Source organism: Bactrocera tryoni, chromosome 1, assembly GCF_016617805.1.
Source record: "Bactrocera tryoni isolate S06 chromosome 1, CSIRO_BtryS06_freeze2, whole genome shotgun sequence".
NCBI classification, from domain to species: Eukaryota; Metazoa; Arthropoda; class Insecta; order Diptera; family Tephritidae; genus Bactrocera; species Bactrocera tryoni.
Genome location: NC_052499.1, coordinates 12,524,388 through 12,550,308, shown reverse-complemented (window position 1 = coordinate 12,550,308; position 25,921 = coordinate 12,524,388). Strand labels below are relative to the sequence as shown.

Below are 25,921 nucleotides of genomic sequence, written 5' to 3'. Positions count from 1 at the left end.
ATGGCTAGCTTAAGTCATAAGCTTTGATCTGTAAAGAATATTTATCAAAATTTAATCTAATCTATACTATTTGTTCTAATATATAATAATAGTATTTTGAACACAATGTTTTTAGACGAATTAGCGAATTTCACATTGTAACTGTAATTGTTGTGCATGGCATAAAAAGCTCTGTTAGACGTCTGAGTTTGGAGAACAAGTATATGCCTGTTGACCAGAGCTAAGTTAGATAATGTTAAAGAGTGCTCTCACTATCTCACGGTATTGTTTTGTAGCTTTTGCACTCGTAGTTAAACACATCCATACATACGTATGTATGTATAAGAGTGTCAACCCCAGCCCGTTTAGTTTAGAATCGGTAACGAGTATTTAAACTTAGTGGCTGTGTCTGTAGGAGTACAAGTTTGCCGCTAAATGCGCAACGAGTGAACTTTAAGCGAACAGTTGCTCAAGATTAATGTGGACTGGCCGCGAAATGTAGTAGTGAACAAAACATGCGATTACTCTCACAGTTGCTAGACATTAATGAAAAGAAAGCATTAAACTTTCAACGCAAAACTTGTTCTCCAGACGTTACTAAACGAAAAAATGGAAGTAAATAAAAATGTAGAAAGAAGTCTAGCGAGTAAAAAGTGTTAACGTTTAGAACGAACAGTCGAGTGCAGAAATTGGAAAACACAACAAAACCAAATATGATGAGCGTCTCGCGAGGCCGGAGAATCGCGACTACGCGTCCAACAGTTCAGTTAGCTTTATGAAAGTGTCGCAAAAGGTTCGAGTGCATTAATTTCTGATAAAGTATTCGAACTTTTCTGCTACATATTTATGACAAGGCGTATTAGTACCGAAATAAATTTAGTGCGGCGAAAAAATAAGTAAATGTAAATAACTAACAACGAAAACAGGAATTATTTATACATACATATATACCCACACTGTATGTACATATGCATGTGTGAATTTGTGTGTTTATCCATTACCTGTGTTGAAGGATATATGTGTAGAAGTTGGTGAAAAGGTGAAAAGGTCGAATCAAATAGTTTGAATATGGAGCGAATATTGCGTGGCATTATGCGTTATCGGAATACGACACGCGAACAGATGGTAAAGGAATTCCAAAAAGTTCGTGATCATCCTGAGGTATGTATAAATATCGTACATAGCATAGATGAATTCATTTTTATAGACACACCGTGTTCAGGCATACATATGTATGTATATGCATATACACAGCTGGTCGCACGTGAACGCAATATTTTTATACATACAAATTAATGATATTAATGTTTGCAATAATTTGTGTGTAGCTATAAATGTATTAATAAACAAAATGATTTTGCATGTGAAGGCAACATGACCTCTACCAAACCAAACATGTTATAACTTATATACATAGTTATATTTACATATGTTTTATATATTCGATTCTAGCATGTTTTTTATTATAATCTCTTTTGCAAATTTTCCGTTCTGATTTGAATGGTTAATAAAATTCGATTATAATAAAAATTAACAATAATTTTTCGAACCTAGCACAATCAAATCAGTTTCTTTTTAATTTTTTTGTTGTCTTATGAGATAGTATGTATGAATGTTCACATATAATATGTAAGTTCGTTTTGGAAAGTTTTGAGCATTTTATGTTATCAATGCTTAACATATTGCTTATGTTTATACGTAGGTATAACATATATATACATATTTATATATACACGTATTTTCATTAAGTTGAAAAGAAAAGATATTTAATTTTTTAAAGAAATAAAATAAGTAAATAATATCCGGTTTTCATAAATGATTGCTAGATAAATATTTTTCTTTATACAAAATGCGTACATACATACATATGTATTTACATCAGTAAGTGGTTTAATTATGTTGTAAGGACAATTTAGACTTTTCTAAAGATATTATTTCAATTGTTTGGTTGTTATTTTATAAGACGCGAGTTTTGATTAACTTGATGTTGGTAAAATGTTTCAATATCTTTTATTATATGTACATACATATGTATGTATGCCGCAAAGCACTTATTAAACAGGGCAAATTGGTCGATATTCCGTCATTTTTGTTGGAAAATACTCAAAAGATATAATGGATACTATAAAAAACTGTAAGTATATTCTTTTGGAAAGTGTAAAACTGAGTCCAGTTCTTAATTATTCCTAATTAGAAATACATTAGTATGTAGATAAGTAAGACCAAAATTGCACCAATTCGTGAAATAAATACACCTATGTTAGTAAATCTATTGTACATGCGGTTATGTATTTCTTTGTGTACATGTGGATAGTAATTAATAATATCTACATTAACTTTGTTCTAAAATTTTTCATCTTCGGTAAGTTGTTGGGAATAATATTTGACAACAAATAGACATCAATTTTTTAAAAGTGTTCATCTTCAGCACGCAAACCGCTAGACTAAAAATTTATTAAAATCACTGATTCAAGTATAAAAAATTTAGCAGGAAAAGATTTATAACCCCTTATTTTTGTTATCTTCGCTTAGCACATACATACATATGTATGTACATATACATACGTAGTTAATGTAGAAATATGTATGTATACGTCTGACAATGTGCCTATATTAATCTATTTAACACCATATCCGTATCAAATTTATTATCTGGCTGGATATCATAGCATAAATATGTAGGTACATACGTAAAATTAATACTAAATAATAAATTGATAAAACCGGTAGACGTTGAATTAAAATATTTATATCTTCAAATATTTTCTGGTCTATGAATTAATTAGAAGTCGCATATATAGTATAAGAGTACCGTAGCTATTACACACCTTCAGTTTTTATACAAAGTTCTCAAAATAATACACTGAATATTATCATAAGACTATAAGTTTATGTTAAATGTAGTTGATATTGAGGGTTTTAAACTTCCACGCTCAAATCGGCACGAATTAATTACATATTGGGGAAAATGTTTTTTTTTTCCAATTATGACGGTTGGAGTTAGTTATTACAGGTTTTTTCATTTAAGTAATGTAAGTGAGAATTTAAAAATGACACCATAAGTAGCAATTAAAAATTGATGAATTACCAGTCGAAGCAATACATTTATAAAGTATACAATTTAGAAATTCGTAGTTCGGCTAAATTTTCCCACACATAATTTTTTAATTGCATTTTTAGCAATTTTGAAATAAATAATTATATTTGCACATATTTGTACATAGGAAATTTAATTTAGCTACTTATTAACTAAATTACTTCCACAGATGTACATATGTATGTCTGCAAGTTAATATAGTTAAAGATATATTTAATGGTGTAAGTATGTAATAATACTTCAATTTATTTTAAATTATTTTATTTTTATATCACATGGGTCAAACATAGCCCAAGGCAGTTTTCTTCACTTGCATGGACAGTCGTATGATACCAACCCGCTACACAGATACGCACGTCGGCGATATGTTTGTAGGTGTGTACAACAAAATACATATATTACAGTCCTTCGATAAATGCTTTTTATACCCATATAAATATATATAAGCGTATTTTGCGATATCATTAATTTACTTTTTTATCATTCTTCTCATATCTGCCCTACAGTACGTAACGCAGGAAATGTGATACCGCATGCCCAACACTTTCAGGATGAATACTTCAGCTGCGAGCCGGCTGCATTGGAATTGGGCTGTGTCATCAATGATATACGTCATATTATTGTGTGCGGTCATAGCGATTGTAAGGCAATGAATCTATTATATAAACTACAGGATGAAGAATACTCATCACAAGTAAGTTAATATTGGCCCGAAGTTGTTAATGTGTGACTGTCTACCAATTTGCCAATTTGTGTAGTTAAATAGACGTCTGTCGCCGTTACGATCTTGGATGTGGACACACGCTAGCAGCAGTCTTGATCATTTCAAAGCTTGGAAAAAGGAAGGCATGCAAGGTCCTTTGATATTCTCTTCTGAAACACCTTTACGTCGCTTTGTGGCTTATATTGATCCGGAAAATAAATTTGCCTTAGAAGATAAATTGTCGCAGATCAATACGTTACAGCAGTTATCGAATGTGGCTTCATATGGCTTCTTGAAGCCGCGACTTGAATCACATGATCTCCATATTCATGCTTTATGGTTTGACATTTACACTGGTGACGTTTATTATTTTAGCCGCGGTGCTAAACGTTTCATTCCGGTCGATGAGAGTACAGTTGGAAAGTTGACCGAAGAAGTGCGTCGCTATTACTCATGACGACCGTAATAATAAGATAATATAATGCCCATATGCATGTAGGTGGGTAGCGTAAATACATATAGTTATCAACAAATGTAAGTTGACTGTGATAGGAATCTGAATAAGTTGTATTTAAATGCAGCACCAAATACTAGCCAAATTTTTGAATTTACAAATTTTTAATTTTCTTTACTGTATCATAAATGCGTATATGTAAGTATGTAAGTGTAAATGCATTATGAAATTAATTCCGAATAGATCAGAAATTACATCTAAAGTACATATATATTGTTCAAATATATGCTATTACTAATTAAAAATAATAACAATAAGTCGTGTAGTTGTAAAAATGATTTATTAACCGCTTATATTAATGTAAAGATAGCATATTATAATAGCTTTACACACCATTATTGTAACTATAAAAATATGCGGCATATATGTATGTATGTATAAAGATATTTCTGTACTGTAAACTTTAAATTTATATAATAAAAAGCGTTCAAATTTTTTTTAAATTTCAATAAGCAACAATTAATAACTATAAAAAATATGTACTGAAAATCGAGAGAACGAAATAAGCTGAGCTGCGTTGTTTTAGATGGTAAATGATTACATTCTTAAAATTGTTTTTAAAAAAGAACTATTTATACACCTTCTTCAGTCTTGGAGCTTAAATTGTGTTTTCAATGTAAGAAAATATTTTATGTAGTTACTATTTATTGTATAAACATTTTACCTTATGCATAATTTATCTTCAAAGCAAAACGTTTTACTATTCTTCAATAACTTTCGCATATTTATTTTATGTACAATTCTATCCAATTCTATACACTTAATTTAAGCTCCAATACGAATCAAGCTTTATTATAAATGTTTACAAATCTAAATTTCAAAACTTCTTTTCTCTACCATGAAGGAAAATCACAAAAAATGTACATATTTGCACACTTGTTTGCCCCAATTTCAAATCCTCTCGTTAACAGTGCAGTGCACTTACATCCTATATCAGTGATACTGATGATGATTCATTGCGTTGCTATTTGGATTCTCTAATTCTTCAAAAGATTTGCGCGCATTACGTATGTTAACTAAAGTCGCTTCAGAAGGTATTGTTGGATCAGACATGACAACCATTACGTATGTATTGCTGGTAAAGGTATCTATGAAAGCTGCAAAGGCGCTATTACGTACCTCCATCGATTGAAACTTGGCGCCCAATTTCGAACAGCTTAGTTTAAATTGTTTTATTATATTGGAGACTTTCTCAAAACGATGGGAATCGCGGTTCTTTTTGCTCTGACAATGTGAAATAACCAGAAAAGTGGCCTTTTCGAAAAGTAACACTTCGTCGGCCTCAATAACATTTGCGAAATGCGTTAAAGAGTTCTCCAATACGGCCACATTGGGTATAAGCATGGTGACGATACTGGACCAAGCTCTATGTATAAATATGCCATATATATTAAAGTTATTTGAGTTTAAACTGAATTACTGTTTAATATTACCTGTATAATGTTTCATCCCAAATACTGGTACGGAAACAGGTAACATTTCCCGGTTTGGATAGCTTAATGAGATCCTCTTCGCGCTCTTTGAACAAAGATTCTCGTTGTTCTTCAGCGACTAAATCCATTTTATGTATCAAACAAAATATTTTTGCTTCCGGCGAATTCTTCAATAAAACAATATTTTTCGAATGAGATTATTTCAAAATCCAAGCTGCCTACCTGTAACAATGCTTCCAAACATGATTGATAGTAGTGCACATCTAGTTCCAAGTTACGACTCTCTACATCAAATACATATATGAGAACTTCAACATTTCGGAAAATGTTATCTCTCTGTGATGCGAAGTATTGCTGCATGAAGCCCTCCTGACCGCCACAATCCCATAAATTAAGTACGAGATTTCCCAGAAACCGTACATGGGAGTGCTCAACGTCAACTTTAAGTAGAATATTGTAACATCTTTTTATTAGTTGCAAATTGTTACTGGCATCTGTTCATTTTACTTACTGGTCGCACCCAAACGCGTCGTGTCTCGAGCTATGTAGTTTGCAAATATAATGGAACGCATACTGGTTTTGCCTGAGCCGCTTTTGCCCATAAGCAGTACCTTTTTCTTCATTTTGAATTATTTTTTTAGCTTTTATGAACGAATATACCTTTGGTGAAGACAAAAACAACTTATTTTGCAAATATAGTTACTAATACCATAAATAAACTTACCAAATTGTCAAAATTGCCCAATTACACTGATAATGGTCTGATAAATGTTTGGTACTTGTTTTGACAGCTGCACACCTAAACAGCTGATTGGAATTTATTTCAGACGTTATATTTTTGAAGTTTGGAACGTAAATATTCTTTGCAGAAAGTGAAGGCTACCCGAAAGTATAACACATTGAAATAGTTTTCATGGAAACAGGTTGTAACTAAATAACCACATGACTGAAAAAGGATTATGCTGTCCTTACATATAAGGGTTTCGGCTAGTTTTGTCCATTCGTAAAACCAATATAAATTTTAACAGAAATCTCTGGTAGCGCTGTCGGGCAATTCATATGTGATTTAATAAATAGTTGGCTTTCAGGATCAATATTCGTAGAGAATAGTAGTATGGAACATCGAATCAATCTATCAATTTCTATTTTTAATTCCTGAAATAAATGTTTAATACGAAATTCTATATGAATATGAAAAAAACGCGCCTATAAATAGGCAACTTATTTTTTTTTCTAAATGATTACGGCAAAGAATGCTAAAATTGTGCAGCACTGTTCCGGTTTAAATAACGGCATAACGCAGTTTACGAGTTGTAAAATTTTGACTTTTTAACAATTTCGTCAACAAAAGGTCTTTACGTTTTTAAGGTGTTTGGTGCATTAAAACCGCTGGAAGAAAGCGAGTTATTTAACATTTTTACCCCAATAGGCACAGAGTTAGAAATGAGATTTTAATTGACAAAAAAGTTGGTGGTCTTTTAAAACGCCTCTTATTTTGATGATTTTAACTTCTTCTCTCCCTTTCATCACAAGAATACACAAGTACATACGTATGCATGTATTTTTATTTTTATATATTTTATTTGTAGTCATTTTCATATTCATGTTATAATTCAGTTTCTGTTAATTATTATGTTTGTCTTACGTGTCTCTCTGCATATGGTTTTTTGCATTAATGTTTTTTACATATGTACCAACTGTTGACTTTCGACTATTTTAATTTAACATTAACTTTATAATTATATTTATATTTTGCTTGTCATACTTCACATACAATAATTTTACTATATGTTTTATAAATATGTAAGTATGCTTTCAATAAGTATTTCTATATTCAAGCTTTTTTGGGCAATGCAAATTAGCTATGATATAAAAAAAACCATTGTGTTAAAATACATTTTTGTATGTATGAACGAATACGTCGCGTCAAAGCAAAACAAAAAATTAATAATAACTCAATAATTCACAAAAGCGGAAGAATGTTGGAAGGACTGGGTAAATTTCGTAAAAGTGGACGTATTGTAGTTTAATTAAGCACTTACTTTGAGTTTAACAAAAAAATATTATTAAGAATATTTAAAATAATTTATGGTTATGGTGTAACTGTTACGATATTTGTGAAAATAATTAAGCGTATTACTTTGCATTGCCCCATTTTGATAGAATACTGTTTACTTTGCTTTAAATCAATGTTTTTTTAATTACGTAAATTTTATTTGCCTAGTTGTTTATTATGTTCTAGTTAGTTTTTCAATTTGTTATTTTTGTTTTCGATCGTATTGAATACGCGTTTAATGTATCGGTGTAGCTGGTTGCTTCAAATATATGTTTGTATGTATCTGTTTATATTATTACGTTTTATATTTATTATATATTTTCTCAGTTGGCTAAGTTACTTTGCTATGTTATTTGTTCTTTATTTATAATTTTTTTTCTATATTGCACTTATTATTTTTTTAATTTTGTTTTACTTTGTTGCATTGTATTTACTCTTAGTAGTGGATAGTACGAGTTTTCTATATATTTCTTAATTGTTTCTTTGTTTCAGTTGGCAAAGGTACATGAAAAATTTTTGATGCTGCTTTGGTGATAGAAAAGTAAGTGACTTTCGCAATTATTTGCACATGATAGCGCTTATAGTTAAGTAAATATGTATGTATTATGTTAGAACTGGTTCATACGAGGAGACTTCTGTTGCCGAAACTCGTAGTTTGTAGGAGGGGCTTTGGAGGGGCAACGAGAAGAGACGAATGACACCGAGTTACTCGGGCTCGGGCGGCACGTTTTGTGTACTTATTCGTAACAGTTCGCTGTTACGCAATTCGGCATTCATTTTCATTTTGAAATTTTTTCCATGGTTCACAACCATGTGCTCGGTGCGGAATTAATATTTACAATAAGTTGCTCATATGAATACAATGAGCAAGACAAAAGAGAAGTTGCCGATGACGACCAACAAAAGTTTTCACGTCTGCACTCAGACTTCTTAGCTAGATATTAAAATGTATGCAAATAAATAATAGAAATTAAGTATATAACAGCAAGATTTTTTTAGTTTTTTTTTTAATTATTTTAATTATTTTTTGAAAGTTTTACATTTTTTCCTTTTTTATCATTTATTCTGTTTCGTCAGTAAATTTCCAACTTTTCTCTGAATCAATTGTTAATTTTTGAGTAATAAGCGATTTTTTTTTTTTGAAAAACTAATAATTAACTAAACTTGCTTGATTCCCTCAATTTTGTTTTAGAGTTTCATAGCTGAGCGTACAAAAATAAATGTGTTAAAATTTTTAGGTATGTGTGTACAAAATGTTTTTTAGTATATGTAGTTTCTCACAAATGCGCACTGTTGTGTTAAAAATCCAAACAATCTTTTAAAACACTAAATAGAAATTATGTTATTTTACGGAAAATGTTTGATGTCCAGATTTAGCACAATACACAAACAGCAACCGATAATGTCGTTTTTGAGGTTTGTTCAAAATGATGTCGTCACTCTAATTGAAGAATCAAATTGGAATGATGTACAAAACATAAAAGTAAAAAAATGCAATAAATTTAAAAAATGTGTTATTTGCTGGAAGGTGGATTTTAAAACGTCAACTTTGGTTTGACAGTGTCCGTGGAGTTTGTTTATAAAAAATAAAAGGGAAAATTGTTTTTTGATTTATTAAAAAAATCTGCTCCATTTGCCGCAATGAAAAATTATCGCTTAGTCAAACTTTATCTTTGGGGCAATTCAAAAGTTGTTTATTCTCCTTTATCACAGAAACGATAAAGAACCCGCTTTTGAAACTAATACACAACATTGTAATTTTTTTCAAGAAGCGATATTAATTTTCTTTGATTTCCACCGTTACTTTTATTGTTATTTAAAGCAAACCCAGAGTATCGAAAAAACGCAGTTTAATATTTCCCTATCGCTAATGTAAGGTACCTTTGTATAAATTTATTTATGTATGTATTTAATAATATTGACGCGATATGTTATCGTATAGAAATAGGGCGGAGTTTGTAAAACTTTTCGCTAAAATTGTTTGTGTGTTGCCAAAACAAACTAAAACTATTTCGAAGTAAATAAATTTACTGTTTTTTTTGTTTTTTCATTGAATGTGATTAACAAAAGTGTTTCGCAAAAAACGGAGCAACAAGTTTCAAATCATCTGACTTATATATGTACATATGTAGCATATTTAGAAATGTGTTAAATTCTGAAAATATAGAATTTTATTACTCAAAGGCAATCAATAGAAAACATACATAAAAAATATCATGTTTGCATACATTTCGGCGCGCAGAAGTTTTTCAAGCTTCAGGTTTTTCTCGATTTTTTTTAGATAATTGTCAAACATAGAAAGCGGCAATGACAATTGTTTACGATTTTCTCACTTTCATTGTTAATTATTTATATTGTTTCGATCAACACATTTTATCTACCTAATAATCTAATTATTTAACATTTTTCAATTGAGTTTCATATGCATTACATTTTTATTGAATTTTTACAAATTTTCACTGCCTCAAACCACATATATTTGTATGTATGTATATGTTATATTTACTAGTATCGGTTGTTAAGATTTTTGTTTTGTTGTTTTGCTTTTCAGCGTGGCTATATGTTCAATCTACGCAATTACCGTTTAACTTAATTTTTTCTTATTACATATATTTGGTTGGTTCTTTTAGCATATACATATAACATATGAATTACTTGTGTATGTGCGTGTGTTAAGTTTTAGCACACAAATGTTGCTAACTTTGTTTTTTTATCATTTCGAGCATTTTTAGTATTTATTTCCGCTTTTCAGAATGGCTTACTATGCTGCTAGGCTCATTAATTACTATTATTTTTTGCTAACACTTCATTATGATGCCGTTTTTATTTTTGAATTTTACAAGCGCTTAGAAAGCTTTCAATCTTTTGTGATATCTCTACATAGTCATAACCTGTATAACTCCCTCACCAAGTACACGAAAACAACTGATAGAAATATTAATGAACTGCGCTCACAATATACATAACATACACTGCGTTCGTTAAAATGCCAAATCTATTAAACTGATTATGGTTTTATGCATTGAAACTAAATTTGGAGTAATGAAATAAAAATAAAAATATATATACATATACAATTTTTATGCTATCATGCCATAGCATTATCCCTGAACCATTGCAAATTCTTTGCAGAGCGTTGCAATGCCTAAGATGCTGTATCATACCTGAATCAGTGCAAATATATAAGTACATACATATATATAAATTATATACATATATATATAATGTAGAAATACATTTGCGCCACCCGCTTATGTGCGAAGTAATGGTTTTGTTCTGTTTTTAGTACTTATTTTTTGTAAATCTATTTTTCTTTATTTATTTATATGTTATCAATAATGTTGCTATGTTGTACATAAAATTATATAATTAAATGTGTATGCAAGTAGTTGTTGTATTTATTTTGAGTCTTTGGTTTTAAATTATACATATTCTGTTTTGATGCATTTTTGACGTTTGAAGATACAGTTTTCCATACGTCGCACACGCTTGTTAGCTGTGTTTATGTCGGTTTTTGTTATTTTATTATCATATTATTGATTAGCATTAACTTATTTTGTTTTACTTTTTCTTTAAAACCTAAAATTCATAACCGCTAAACGGCGGTTTTTAGTTAAACAGGTTTTTGATTAGATAACATACATTATAATTTTTGGTTTGTTGCGTTTCAATTCAACTGCCCAATAGTGTTTCTTTGCATAACATTTAATAGTTTTTTGTTGCGGTTTGGTTTTTATTCTATATAGGCATATAAATGTGTAATGTAGGTGCTGACGCAACATACACAATGGTTCTAAATGGTTGTTTTCTGTCTCAGCTAAAATATTTGCACATGGATATATGCATGTATATACATATACACGCATAAGTGTGGTTGTCTATGCATACATTTTTATTATGTTCAATAACATAGCTATAGCTTTTAAAACACTTTCATTATGTTATATTATATAATGATATTTGTTTTGCTGGAACCGTTTTCTTGAGAATTTTGTATAATACACAATGCTTCGTATATAAAATTAAATATATTTTTTGCATTATTTGTTTTTTATCTTTATCTTTTTACCTTTTAATATTATTTTTACTATTTTTTTCATGCAAACTTATTGAGTTATTTGCAGTTCACAAACTTTATTTAAACTATTAATAGCATTGTTATTATTGGCATTACAATTTGCTATCCGTGATACTATTTCGTTTCGCTGTCTCCAATTAAAGGACAATATACAAATGTAATTTTTACAATACATACCAAATTTTAAAATAATTTTGATTACATTTTACAACAAAAAGTTATAAATGACTTTGCAAGCGAGGAAAATTGAAAGTTTATATTTAATTTTATTTATTGTACTTAGAATATACAAAATAAACTAGGTAAAAACTGTTAGCCCGTATTTTATAAATACACCAAAAGATAACAAACAATTGATAATATCATTTTAATACTTTTTTTTTAAATTCAACTCATTTTATATTTGTGCGTATTTACATTAAAATATATGTAGTTGAAAAAATACATTGCGCTGCCAACTATTCCACTGTAAAGTAATTACTTACTTTTAATTAAAAAGCAAATTGTAGGTAAAAACAACAAATAAACGCAAAAAACGCTGCGGATTAAATAATGCTTTTAAATAATAAACGAGGCAGAAGCCGTCCCTAACAATTCTCAAATAAACATTTTTCACACAATATTTGACAAAATTGCATATCTTTGATTTCAAAGTTGAACAAATTTAGTACTTGCAGGCTTTTAAACTGATTGACGGAGAGTGTTTCGCCATGGCACGAAATAAAAGCATAAAATACATATAAATTCGACTGTTTGCAACACTCTTCGTTTATTTATGCGTAAACTTATGGGGCAACAAATAATTATTTTGTTGAATTTTGACACGCGTTTTGAGATTTACAATGTTACGATAAGAAAGAGTAGTAAATGTTCGAGATAAGCAGTTTATTTCACCAAATTTCGTTCGTCACGTTTGCAGTTGTACACTATATTCTTGCAATACAAGTTGTTGTAATAAATTGAGAATACTAATGAAAAAAATTCTACTGGTTCATATGGCTTTTAAAGCAATGGAAATACTTATAATAAAAAAAAAAAATAATAATAATAAGCTAAACTAAATTCATCTTTGCAATTTTAAGAACTAAAATTATAAATTAAATTGTTCAACTAATATGTAGGTTTTTCAAATGCATTTACATAACAATTATTATCTACTCATTTATGCATGTTTTTGTGTGTTACTATGTGCGTACGTTTTTAAACTCATTTTGACTAGATTGATGAATGATACTTAACATTCGATGTTTTATAGAATTGAAAACAACATCAATTAACAATAATAAGTAAAACAAAATAATTACATTAACTAAAATGCATTTCGTTGAATGTTTATCAACACATAAGCATGAACGTAACCAATATTATAATGCAAGGCAAGCAGCTTATGCTCATTATTTGTTAGCGAATTCTCAATACGTCGTTATACATGCATTCATACATATACATACATATATACATTTAAGTACAAAATATACATATATATATACAGATATGAATGTATGGATGTATAAAAACAAACTTGCACTAAAAACATGTGGCTAATTGCGAATTTTTATATTTATCTGAAAAAATATATGATTATCTATTTAATTTTTATTTCAACCACCGTTGGCCAATTCAATTCAATTGAAATGAAGACGTTTTATAAAAAACAAAAAAATTTATGGAATTAGAACGCGTTTTCATTAATAATTTTAAAATTATTCGTCATCGAAAATCGTTTATGAACATTGGAAAAATAGACCTCTCCTTTTGTTGAAACAAAAAAATATATAAATTCAAAGCATAACATTTTTATTAATACTCTCTACAAAATGTTTCAAGAGCATAACAGGTTACACAAAATTTTGTAGATTAAATTTATGGAAATAAAAAATATTTGACGTTAGTAATTCGATTGGAAAATGTGATCTCTTTTTTGCTTCCTTTAATTTAAGCAATATTTAAATAATACACAATCTACACATTAGCAGTAATGCTAGTATGTATCCATTAGCCAATGAGCATGAAAAACCGCAACAATTTTTAAAATCTTTGGTGGAAGCTTAAGTGGTTTCAGTTGGCTAAACGAAAAGTGCTTCTTTTTGCTAATGCTTAAGCTGTGACTTTATTCTTAAAAAGGAAGTATTTTTATTTACAATCCTTTGATGGCCAGTAATTTTAAAAATAATACAATGTTAGTATCACGCTTTATATTCAATGATGTCTAAACACAAGTTAGCAAATTGTTAATATTTTTTTTTGTTTGTTATCAGTTATTTCCTGGTTATTTGTTTTCATATTTTCTACATACCACTGTTTCCTGCTCGTTATTGTATTGTTTTTGTTATTTTCAACCAAATGTCCTAAGGTTATTGGTTATTAGATTTAATTATTTGCCTAACGAATACTACGAGTAGAGTTTGTTGCGTTAACAATATAAGCATATTTGTTTTTCATTTTACTTCACTTTTCGCGAATTTCAATTTTAAAAATCGTAGCTGCACATTAATTAACAGCATAAACAATATAGCACACAGGTATTCACACATATACATTTTTCTCATGCAATCCATGTCGTCATAAATTAAAAATAATTAAAGTAAAAAAATAAATAAATTTGTTCCAACTGGCGGCCCTGTGTGTGACATTCTGTGTACATGTGTGTATGTTCGAGTGTATACGTACACATTATAAAAAAAGAACAAACACAATAGTAGTAGTAGTTTTCGTCGCTTTCTTGAATTTGCAAGAGTTTTGCATTGTTTCTTAGCTTTTTCCCATAAAAGTTTAACCCTTCGGGCGCGTGCCCATTAAAAAACCGACTTAAAATACTTTACGCTCTGGTCCAAATTTCGGATTGACAAATGAGAATCCAGCAAATTCATCTTGGTTAATGCAGCGTATAACATCGTTGGGAACCGGTGTGAGTACTGGTTCCTCTTTCGTGAACTCTGTGTCGAAATTGGTGGCATCCCGAGGATTTTTCTATTTTAGTGAGATATAAACAAAAACAAATTGCAATTATAAAAAAAATTTTAGAACATTTTTCAATTGTTGTATACCATTTTTGGTCTAAAAGGTGGTTTAATATTACGCTTTTCTAGTTCATCCCAATCTAATTTACCAAAAAATGGATGTCTACGTATCTCGTTCTCATCGCCAGAGCACCCCAGACGGGTTTCGGGGTTTTTCGTTAGAAATCCTTGGAAAAAAATTTATAAAAAAAAACATAATCCAGCTATTTTGCTCAATTAATACCTTTTAAAATGGATACAGCTTCTCTAGACAACCAAACCGGATACAATACGTCGTCGTGCATAATTGAATCGAATAATTCATCCTCGTTGTCAGCCTCGAACGGTGGTTGACCGGCCATCATTTCGTACATGAGCACACCGAGCGCCCACCAATCGACGGACGCTCCATATTCTTGCTCTTTTAGTATCTCAGGCGCGATATAATCGGGAGTGCCACAAAATGTGGTTGTTAAAACACCATTCATAATACCCTCCTACATATGAAAGGTTATATAAAATTAATTGTTTGCAACAATTATTACAATAATTATATAATTCAAATGAATATCGGACGTTAGTGAAACTGGAATTCAAGCGAATTACCTTGCACATGCCGAAATCGGCCAGTTTGCAGTGCCCCTCCTGATCTAAAAGGATATTATCCAGTTTTAAATCGCGATAAATAACACCATGGGAGTGTAAAAATTGGAGAGCCAATGTTACTTCAGCGGCATAGAAAGCAGCACGAGCGGCCTCGAAGCGGCGTGCCTTCTGTATTTGAAACATCAAATCACCACCATTCACATACTCCATAACGAAGAATAGACGATCCTGAAAACGCAATAAAATATCGAATGTGTATAAATATATAATAAGACTAAACTTTCAAAGGACAACAGAAAAAATGCTAGTGCAATTATTAAAGCCGCCTTTTATTCGCAGCCTCCCTTCTGAAAAGCTCATTGGAACGGCTGCTTTTGATATTATAATAAAAAAAAAAACATGAAAATATATATGCAGGAAATATGCAGATAGAATACCTTAACCTTGTGAAGTACGTATTATAGTAAATTTTTAAAATTATCCAAAGAGATGGGTTCTATTTAATATATTGATTAAATTAAACTGAACCACCTCTTTTTACAGATTTTAAACCGAACCGTGAACAAAATCGATGGCCGTGGTTCAGAGATACTCATAAATCAGTTCTCGAACTGGTAAGAGTATTTTCTGTGTGGTTCGAACCATTGAATTTGTAGTGCTTTGCAGCCCTTATTATAATATAAATATCTTTGGAAACTGTTTCTTTATACGTAAAACGATTTTTGTTTTGTGTATATATTCATTTCGTTCTCTTACAGATAAATTATCCTTTCGAACATAGTCACATTATTTTTTGCCTAATATTTACAATTTTTTTGTAGTTAGCAAATACTTATTAAAAGCCCGGGGATTTTCAGGTACGCACCTTAGTCTGAAAACAGGAGTGTAATGCTGTCAAAAATGGATGATTGGCGGCCAATGCCAGTATACGTTTCTCCGTCATTGTGCAATCAACATCGTCGTCTTGTATAATGGCATCTTTTTTCAACACCTTAATCGCATAAATCTCTTCGGTGTCCTTTTTTTCGGCCAGCATTACTTTGCCGAATGAGCCTTTACCCAATACCTTGATGAAATTAAAATCCGACAATGAAGTCTTTCCTGGACGAGAATCAAAATATTGCCCTGTAATGGCGCTGAGTCCGGTCATGGCAGTCGAAGCGCTTGAAACCGAACGTTCCGATATCATCGAACTTCGTGTGGAAGTGCTGCTTTCCGTACCCTGATCGCTACGATCGCTCAAACTATAATTATCATCACCGCCTGGTTGATTTAAATACTGCAAAAAAAAAAAAAAAACAAAAGTATTATTTATAAATATTTGTGTGCAACTAGAATGCATCACAGACCTTGGAACGGCGTGGTTGCCCCTGCTTATCCGGCGAAATGCCCAACGAACTGAGTATTTCGGCCATTTCTTTTGTATTTATGCCACAGGTATTGGCCACATTCTTTTGGCAGCGCTTATGCACATTCATATTACATTGGGTACACTGTAGACCCTGCTTAATCAGACCATACAAGAGTGAACCGCAGTGATCGCAAAAAGTAAAACGTTTATAATTATGCATTAAAAAGCGATGCGGCACATTCACATTGAAACGTTGACCAGCTGGTGCCATTTCCATGGTGTTTTGCTGTAGAAGTCATCAAGAAAATGCGTTAGTGATAAGATTGCTGTGTATTTAGAAAATCGGATGGAATTTTATTAATTACCTCTTCGCGCATGCCTGGACATTTGGTGACCACGGAGCTATGGCATCTCTTATGTACAACACAGGTGCACACTAAAATGGTGAATGCAATAAAAATATATATAGTAATAACTTTAAAGAAAATGCTTAATGTATAGGTTAAATTGGAGGAGATATGATGACAAAACTATATTGTACATTTATGAGTAGTTGTTATCGGACACTTTTTGTACATATTACACACATTTTGCTATTTATAGTAATTAATCGATTCGATTACAAAAACACGCAAAAAGGCTGCTTTATTCTCTTTTTGAAAGGCATTTAACAAAGCCTCCATAGGTAAACATAAATTTGGAATGCCTTCAATTTATTATTATGAAATATTAGTATTATTTTTGATAGTAATTACAAAATGTGAAAGTTTTTGTTTTTTTTAGCAAAAATTCAATTAATAATTTCATTAAAATATATATTTTTTATGCTTAGTTTTTATTAATATTGTGATTTCCAATTTACAGCCTAGTTGGGTTCTTTTAACACTTTTATTTTAATATGTGTGCTGATGTAGTAGATAAAAACAATTTTCAAGTAATATTGTTAATTTGTTTTGTGCTAAGTTTATTTTCCATTTGTGGCTTGATAAATTACAACCGTTATATATGGTAAAACAACCATTATACATTTAAAACACAAAATTTACCACTTACATATATGCAAAAATGTGTGAGCTGCATTATTACTGCACATAAGTATATGTATGTATTTTGTTAGTAAAAACGAGCGAAAATTTAAAACTATAAAATGCAAACACTTAACTTTGCAAAATGATGTGTAAACAATTCGGTTCTATAACATCTATATGTAAGTATATACATTTTATTAATTGTATCAAAAAGGACTTGAAAAGCAACGCACTATGAACTACTGTTGTCAGTGATAAAAGTGCATTACACTCAGGAGTCTGCTTGCTTAAAAAACACGATGCATTAAAAATAATGCCATTCCTGCTTTCCAACTCAATTCTAACAGGCAAAAATGTATACAGCTTTCCAAAACTTTTCTGAGGTACAGTTGAGGTTAGGTACAGAGGTCGATCCTAAAAGGAGTCTCCCTTGGATAGCTTAGAACGTTATGTTATGTAGCAATGCCTTATAAAACATTTAACTGCATAACGTTTCATATAACAGTAATATCGGCTCTGAGACATGACTCTTTTGCAATGAACAAAATAGAGCATACCTGCAGGCGCATAACATTTTTTTACTATTGTACATATTTTCCTATAACAACACAATAATTTAATTGTATAAAATTTCAATTTCAATAAATTTTACAGTAAATGACATTGTTTAAGACGTTATTTTCTTATCAAGTTATCAATAAACAAGCACAAATTAAGCTATATGATTTTATGTCTGTATTTAATTAGAAATAAAAATGTGTGTACATACTATATATATAAAAAAATGTGATTATATGAATAGGACACGACATTAAAGCAATTTTATTATGTTTGTAGAATAAATTAATTTTATAAAACAAAGCAATATGCATTTACATAATAATAGAAACGTTTATAAGAAACATCAATGAAAGTGCAACTAAAATATATGTAATAAATGAAAATAAATATACATAGAGACAGGGGTAGATGAAGCCATTGGGATCTAATAAATAAATGGTGGTTTATCATTTGTTTTCTTAGTTGATTGGCACGTTTGGTTGTTTGATTGACTGTTGGTTAATGATTAAATTGATTGAATGCAAAACTACACCGACTATAGCAACAACAACAATATGCCTAGACAACAGTGCAGGTCACTCAGCAGGTGGATCAAAAAACAAAAGTGTCAACAGGAAAATAGTAAGAGTTGCAAAAATGCAAAAGCAATAACAGGTGAAATTTACAATTTATGTGCGTATGTATGTACATATATACAAATAATAATAAGTAGAAAGCAACGGATTTTTATATAGCTAGCTTGAGCAGCGAACAATGAAAATCAACACCATCAACATTCAATTTGAGTAGAGTGGCCTAAAATATTATGCATGTAAAGGATATGTAGTATTTATGTAGGAATATGGGCATGAGATGTTTGTGTAATAGCTGATTGTTATGCTTGAATGTAGCAAACACATACATACGTACATAATTAGTTATCAACTAGAAATGCAAGGCAACTTTTATTTATCTATTTTTTTTGTAAATACGTGTTTATAAGTGAATTTAAGTATTTATTGCTTGTATGTATGTTCATATTTGTGTGTGACGATGTAAGATGTAAGTTCTATGTGAGAATTTTTTCGAGACTCAACGAATGATTCCTTTTGGTTATTTTTGTTTAAAGTTTGGAAAACGAGTACAAATGCAATTACGAGTACGAATACCGGGTATGTAGTTGTTGTTGTTGCTGCATGTGAACACATACCTTGACATTGATAGCCTTGTTTACCAATTCCCCTGCAAAGGCAAAAAATTTCCGTAGCTTGTATATATGTGAATATAGATTAATATTAAGAGATGATGTACAAAAATAAAAAAAAAAAAACTGATCAAATAGATAAAATGAGCCATAAACGCAAAACCCGCAGTATTAAATCAGAAGTGAAAGTAAATACTGAAAAAATATATATGTATATCAATTAAGCAGTTCATATTTCCCGTCATTAAAAATAAGGTACAAATTATTACTCTGCAACCGGATGAAAAAATGAAAAAGCAGAGAATGAACTATTATATGTCACTAGAAGCGAAACTCATAAATTTGTATATCTGCTCCAAAGTACACCCAAATGCATATATAAATGTTCTCACCAAACAAATAAAACATAAAACATTTAATATAAGAATACCAACTAAAATATAAATGTAATTATTCAAAGTATTTCCTAATTTTACCCAAAATACATTCTAACATACTAAATAGTTGTGAAAAGAGGATAATAAAAAATATTAAAGGTAAAGTGATCAAATTAAATTATCAATGATACTTCAATAACCAAAATGTGAAAAGTAAGAGCAATATAGTTATTCACTGGTATGAATATACAAATAAAAAGGTATGAGAGTTGTAGCAGGATGATTGTGTGATTTTGAATATTTCGATTTTATTTTTATCAAGCTAAGCATATACACTTACCAAATAAATTCGCGGCAATGTGAACAAAAAGTCGGCTGTCGCAGAAAAGTTGCCATAAATTTATGTCCATTTACCTAATAAATATATGTATATATACAAATAATTTAATTTATTTTAGCTGAACAATTAAATTTTCAACTTCGTAATTAGTGAATCTTTCTTTACAACAACTATAAAAAATAAAACTAATAACACTTCTATCTTGTTCTATTGCTTCTAACCTGATGAACACGTCGCCTCATTGCACCGCGTCGACGATTGAATCCAGCGCGTTCTTTGAATTCCTTGTTTTGGGTGACCGCCTGAACCACTTCAGCCACATCTTTATTCGAATCTATTATTATATCTATTAAAATAGTAATAATTAATTAAATAAATTGGCAAAATACATACCAACTCGGTCCTTCAATTCGATTATAATATGTAGTTTACCCTGTGGCTCTAAGTTCACCTGTAATGTAAATATAGTTAAACTAAATAAGAAAAGATAGTTGCACGCATAATAATGCTTACCCATAGATCAAGCACACCTGCTTCATTTTGCATAATATCTTCGAAAGGTATTTGGCAATTGGCAACAAAGTCATCAGGTGGAAGTGCTGCATCGTGAAATACCGTCAAGTTAATGTTCTTTGCATTAGTCACATCGTGTATGAATTGTTCATTCCATATCGGATCAAATGTTTTCGGCCGCGTTGTCGAGCGATCTAACAAAAATTCAAAATATAAAATTGATGTTTTAATTGTAGGTTAAAATCAAACAATTTATTAAAAAAAAAAAATACTTCTTTCATTGTTTTTAACTACTACTTTTTCGTTCTGTTTTTTTTTTTTTATTTCAATTGCGATTTATATTACGATTATATATTATATAATGACTAAGAGATAATAATTTCTTTTTCAGAGCACTAAAACTTAATGCAGAAAAAAATATAATAAATATTGCGGGTTAAATATGTAACTTAAATAAAAAATCCACAACAAATGCTTGTAGAAACTAAATTACTATATTACTCTTACCAAAATGATTATCATCAACATCAATGGAAATATAAGGATCGATTGGTTGATCATCTGCTAATTTTCCAAATGTCAAATTGTGGCGCTTTTGAAAGTCGGTTGGTCGCAAACCGATCGCCTCACACACTTTTAGTTGTAATTTTCCAGTAAACATCGCGTGTGTAATATTAATTCAAATGCTTCAGTAAGGATAAATGGACTGTAGAAGATTTATGCGTTAGTGAGGGAACGGTGTTGATGTCGAAACGAAAATTTTGGGACTCTGCTCACTTTGACTAGAAGACGCGTTTGTTCACTTCCAAAATGATTTGGTTAAATTTTTTTTTAAATATAACGCATATTTCGTCATAAATTAATACGTAGTATGGATTTTGAAATTGGTCACTCTTGCAACTGATTATGCGATTGTACAGATGACTATAGCTGAGACGGAAATCCAATGTGTGCTCGAACAGCTTTCTATATAAACACACACACGCACACTTGCAATAATATTTAGCTGTTAACGTGTAAATTAGTGGGCGCGTGCGCCTTTGGGTACACGATCAACAATGTTTATTCAACGTTTTTCGGTCTGCAAAATTTACTAAATTATACTATTTTCCTGAAATGAATGCTTTTAACTACTTTTTTGTTGCGGTAAATGTTTCGCTTTTACTTTATTATGCACTTTTTGCTTATTCACTTTAAATAGTAGTCCTGTTAACTTCCAAAAACATTAAATTTTTAAAAATTATTTTATTTTTCTATTGTGTGCGTGTGTGTGTAATTCAACTAATTACACATTTATGTTTATGCCTCTGCAGCTGATGATACTGTCGTCGTTGTTGCTTCAGTTCGTTTGTGCTATTGTTGCGCACTTCGCCCATTTAATGTCAATTCAAGTTCGCCTTTCGCAACACTTCTCGTATAAATATTTTAATAATTTTTTTTTCTGTTATGTAGTTATGAATGAATTAAATCATGGTGTTTTGATACACAATTATTGTTGCTGTAGTTCGAATTTGCTAAAAGACATATGTACATACATATTAATTAGTGAACTGTTGGGTTTTAGCATATTCCTCTCTCTGTGCATAAATCTGAAGTGACTTTTTTTAATAAAAAAATTAACTTCCGTTTAATGGATTTTTCGCTACTGTGTTTTTGTTATTGCATTTTTGATTTTAATATTGTTAATTGTAATTCTTTCTTGAGTCTGGGACCTATTTGCTAAAGAACTAAATTCCAATGTATATTGTTTATAGATATGTGTGTACATGTGTTCCTTCGATCTTTTGTAGCCAGATTTGCTATACTTAGTATTTCTCAGTCTCTACATTTTATCATATACTTTGGTGTCTTGTTTGTTGGCCTTATTTTTGCTCTTGATAACTTGATTGACTGAGAACTAGATATTCATGTAGTAAGTTTTCTTTCTGCTTTATTAGCTGCCTTCTAAAAGTTTTGACGTTCTTCTTCTTTGGTGTTTCTATTGTTGGTATATTAGAAAGCAATAGGTAGCATAGTGAAAAAAGAACGGAAGGAATTATACTCGTACTTCCAATTCCCCATCCTATTTACGCGCGTAGTGATTTACTCACACATTCCCTTACTCAATATTTATTATCATATTGATAGTTTGCACATTTGAAACAAATCCCACAGTAATAAATGGTACTATACTAGTTTAAATAATTTAATTTTTCAACTTCACGGTTTCATCTATTTTTCTTCCACTAATAATATTTAAATATTTTCCTATACACACATTAAACATTTTTTCACATTAAATATATTTTTTGTGAGTGTTTTTTAAATTTTAAGTAAATTTCAAGTTTTGGTAGTATGAAATTATATTATCATCTCATCTTACTCTTATTTTCTCAACATCTCTTATTTAGCTCACTTCTGCTGCCTTTTCACACAAATACAAATTCCAGCGCAAATTTTATAATTCGCAATGGAAGACTTTTCCAACGGAGAACTTTTTCTTCTTATTATTTGCACAAAGAGAGGGGTATACACGATATGAGGAAAATGGGTACAGAAAGAAGCAGAAAATGGCAAATATCTTGATAAAATTTGTCTAAAAATTTTCACATTTTCAACACAACTATCAGCACAATTCATTCAAAAGTTTATTACCTCATTGGTATTTCACTTAATGAGGGACTTGTGCTTATTTTTGTATATATTAGTTTCTATGACACTCTACAAACTTAATTTTGAATATGAAATACACAAATTTTCTTCACATCTATGGATTTTGGATTTTCAACGAATGTGTAGTAAAGCACAATGAATGGAATTGATATTTCCATTGAATTGGAGCTTATAACAGGTATGCATGTGGAGCTTTCTATGCAACAAACATCTGTTTACCTGTATTAATTGAATGCTGCCACATTGCATATCGAAAAATGTATATTATTATTTCAACATCTCGACTACATAATTAATATTTAATTTATTTACCATATCTCATTATGTAAATATAGATATGATGAGCAACTTTAAGTACCACCCATTTTAAATGAATTTAAATATTTATTTAATATCATTCTAAAGCATAATGTAACGAGGTATGATTTTATGGGTCATTACTTGCACAAGAGGAAACCAAATTTTGTTATACGGACTCTGTCGGACATATGTAATGCGGTCCACATTCTGCTTCTGCAAATACATCCCTGTGGTTTGTTGATTTTTTAGTGGAATTTGTGTCGGCTTTTGGTAAATTTCAACGTAGACATTTTCTGTTCTACTCTCAAGAATTAATAAAAGTTCAAATATAATTACAAAAATGAGTAAGCCCTTTAAACATTAAATTATTGCTGATGTTAATTTTTTTCCTTATACTCACTAAATCAGGTGCGGAAACAAAGAGTGGGAGCAGTAATCTCGTTTCGACCGTGATTTCCTGTATACTGAGTTTGGTGATATTTGCAACTATGCGCTTTTACTCCAGTTGGATCACAGCTACTCAAATGAATACAATCGTTGGGGGCTTCATTGGTTCGTGGCTTTTTGTCTTTGCCCTAACGGCTGTTTCGAATATGGAAATGCTTGTATTTGGTAATGATTTTCAAGCAAAATTTATACCAGAAATTGTTACTTGCCTTACTTTGGCGACTGTTGCATCCGGTGTGGTTCATCGTGTTTGTGCTACTACTTGGTATGTATTCACGCTAATTATTATATGACAAACATTTATATTATTAAAATTTCAGTGTTTTCTTCTGCATCTGTGCTTTATATTTTGTAAATCGCATTTCAAACAAATACCACAACAAAGGCTCAATTGCAACGGATCAAATTCCCATTCGACGTGGTGGAGGCAAAAAAAACAAATAAGTGTTGGCCACAAATCCCAGAATAATTCGAAATATTATGCAATGATTTATAAATGTATAAATTTGTGTATATGAGCAATGATTTTATCACCCTACTCGAACTGTGCGCAAATCCAGATACATATTTTTAATCCGAAATGAATTATCTTATTTATCGATTGCTCTTTAGCTCTGTATTTAAATAAATATATATAAAAAAGGCATTCATGGACATATAAAATCTTTTATTTAGGAAATCACGTATTCTACTTTGTGTAATCAGCTGCTTCTAATGGAATATGACTTAACTTATATTCAATTAGTTGTAGCGGCAGAATTGTGCCGCGTTGACAGTCCTTTGCTGGATAAAAAAATCCGAATCCGTTCCGGTTAAGTAAACCCCACTGCCGTGGGAACGGTATATACAATTAGAATGACGGTTTATTTCGTTAGGCAACGGCAAATCCTCGAGGGTCTCCTTGTCATAAAAACGCCCAAATATTTAAAAACTGTTTGAAGCAACTGATCTCTCAGAGAACCCTGCATTGCCCGGAAAATATCGCTCGACCAAGCATCTAAGGTGTAGCTGGATTTAAATGTATACATATATCCCTTAAATATGGTGTTGCTCATGCTGCTTAAGTTTCATTATATAATTACTTTTACCTCTTTCTGGTGTTTAATAAATGATAACAAATTTATTTTGTAATATTATTTTTTTCTTGTAATTTTATAATTAAGTTTATTAAGTATTTTTTAATTTTACTTTTCATTAATTTAATTAAGTATGTATGTATATCCTGCACTTATTAGTATGCCAGCATCTTTTAATAATCGTTTAGTTTACTCTCGTTAATACTTAGTATACTTAATAGTTTTTTTTTATTTCAGTTTTAAGACCATTCAAATTTTTGTTTATTTTCTTCGTATTTGAATGCTCGAATTTTATTAACAATATTTGTATTAATATTATTCTTTCTGCGTTTCGTTTTTTAGCAGTTAATGCATATTTTGTTTATTTATTTGTTTACATATTTTGAATTTTGAATATATGTATTAAGATTTGTGAATTATTTATTTTAATATTATTATGTATTAGCATAATTTTCGTTAAATTTTCTTTTGTCATGTGTTTTCTCCTGTGACATTCAATTACAATACTAAAAACACTAACCACTACATCTAAATACAATCGCCACAATCTGATTTAGTCAAATTTCCTTCGGCTTCAATCTGCTTTTAATGTTTGTGTAATTTATTTTTTTTTATATCTGCATTAAAT

At 30.3% G+C, this 25,921-nt stretch overlaps 4 protein-coding genes across 8 annotated transcripts; 2 read left to right on the top strand and 2 right to left on the bottom strand.

Moving 5' to 3' along the window:
• Positions 1-62: 62 nt before the first annotated feature.
• Positions 63-4,825, top strand: LOC120778019 (beta carbonic anhydrase 1). The gene is made up of 4 exons (XM_040109695.1): positions 63-1,140; positions 3,367-3,451; positions 3,583-3,770; positions 3,835-4,825. Exons 1-4 carry the CDS (start codon positions 1,048-1,050, stop codon positions 4,234-4,236), a joined length of 768 nt encoding a protein of 255 aa, XP_039965629.1. The 5' UTR covers positions 63-1,047; the 3' UTR covers positions 4,237-4,825.
• Positions 4,826-5,017: 192 nt separating this feature from the next.
• On the bottom strand, positions 5,018-6,535 carry LOC120778012 (ras-related GTP-binding protein A). The gene is made up of 5 exons (XM_040109682.1): positions 6,451-6,535; positions 6,238-6,386; positions 5,949-6,166; positions 5,727-5,893; positions 5,018-5,659 (listed from the first exon to the last, which is right to left on the bottom strand). Exons 2-5 carry the CDS (start codon positions 6,347-6,349, stop codon positions 5,227-5,229), a joined length of 930 nt encoding a protein of 309 aa, XP_039965616.1. The 5' UTR covers positions 6,350-6,386; positions 6,451-6,535; the 3' UTR covers positions 5,018-5,226.
• A 7,560-nt stretch (positions 6,536-14,095) lies between these two features.
• LOC120766191 (protein kinase C) lies at positions 14,096-23,600 on the bottom strand. 5 transcript variants are annotated; one of them, XM_040091550.1, is made up of 15 exons: positions 23,453-23,600; positions 21,596-22,332; positions 21,326-21,524; positions 20,819-21,012; positions 20,699-20,756; positions 20,527-20,639; positions 20,306-20,379; positions 19,595-19,626; positions 17,182-17,252; positions 16,815-17,102; positions 16,331-16,744; positions 15,466-15,693; positions 15,104-15,356; positions 14,908-15,047; positions 14,096-14,830 (listed from the first exon to the last, which is right to left on the bottom strand). In XM_040091550.1, the coding sequence occupies exons 3-15, from the start codon at positions 21,477-21,479 to the stop codon at positions 14,669-14,671; spliced, it is 2,181 nt and encodes a 726-aa protein (XP_039947484.1). In that variant the 5' UTR covers positions 21,480-21,524; positions 21,596-22,332; positions 23,453-23,600; the 3' UTR covers positions 14,096-14,668. The 5 variants fall into 5 exon arrangements, with proteins under 5 accessions (XP_039947484.1, XP_039947482.1, XP_039947483.1 ...); XM_040091548.1 differs by having other exon boundaries at positions 21,326-22,332; XM_040091549.1 differs by lacking the exon at positions 23,453-23,600 and adding an exon at positions 23,408-23,425 and having other exon boundaries at positions 21,326-22,332.
• A 402-nt stretch (positions 23,601-24,002) lies between these two features.
• Positions 24,003-24,871, top strand: LOC120766192 (protein KRTCAP2 homolog). The gene is made up of 3 exons (XM_040091553.1): positions 24,003-24,114; positions 24,179-24,482; positions 24,538-24,871. The coding sequence occupies exons 1-3, from the start codon at positions 24,111-24,113 to the stop codon at positions 24,659-24,661; spliced, it is 432 nt and encodes a 143-aa protein (XP_039947487.1). The 5' UTR covers positions 24,003-24,110; the 3' UTR covers positions 24,662-24,871.
• The last annotated feature ends 1,050 nt before the right edge of the window (positions 24,872-25,921 follow it).

Coding starts and splice junctions, on each gene's coding strand:
- LOC120778019 (XM_040109695.1), top strand. CDS start 1,048: ATGGAGCGAATATTGCGTGGCATTATGCGTTATCGGAATACGACACGC. Junction 1,141..3,366: donor AAGTTCGTGATCATCCTGAG/GTATGTATAAAT, acceptor GGTCAAACATAG/CCCAAGGCAGTTTTCTTCAC. Junction 3,771..3,834: donor ATGAAGAATACTCATCACAA/GTAAGTTAATAT, acceptor CAATTTGTGTAG/TTAAATAGACGTCTGTCGCC.
- LOC120778012 (XM_040109682.1), bottom strand. CDS start 6,349: ATGAAGAAAAAGGTACTGCTTATGGGCAAAAGCGGCTCAGGCAAAACC. Junction 6,167..6,237: donor GACGCGTTTGGGTGCGACCA/GTAAGTAAAATG, acceptor TTCTACTTAAAG/TTGACGTTGAGCACTCCCAT. Junction 5,660..5,726: donor TGGGATGAAACATTATACAG/GTAATATTAAAC, acceptor ATTTATACATAG/AGCTTGGTCCAGTATCGTCA.
- LOC120766191 (XM_040091548.1), bottom strand. CDS start 21,479: ATGTTTACTGGAAAATTACAACTAAAAGTGTGTGAGGCGATCGGTTTG. Junction 21,013..21,325: donor TGTTGATGATAATCATTTTG/GTAAGAGTAATA, acceptor AATTTTTGTTAG/ATCGCTCGACAACGCGGCCG. Junction 17,253..19,594: donor ACAAGGCTATCAATGTCAAG/GTATGTGTTCAC, acceptor TCACCATTTTAG/TGTGCACCTGTGTTGTACAT.
- LOC120766192 (XM_040091553.1), top strand. Junction 24,483..24,537: donor CGTGTTTGTGCTACTACTTG/GTATGTATTCAC, acceptor TTAAAATTTCAG/TGTTTTCTTCTGCATCTGTG.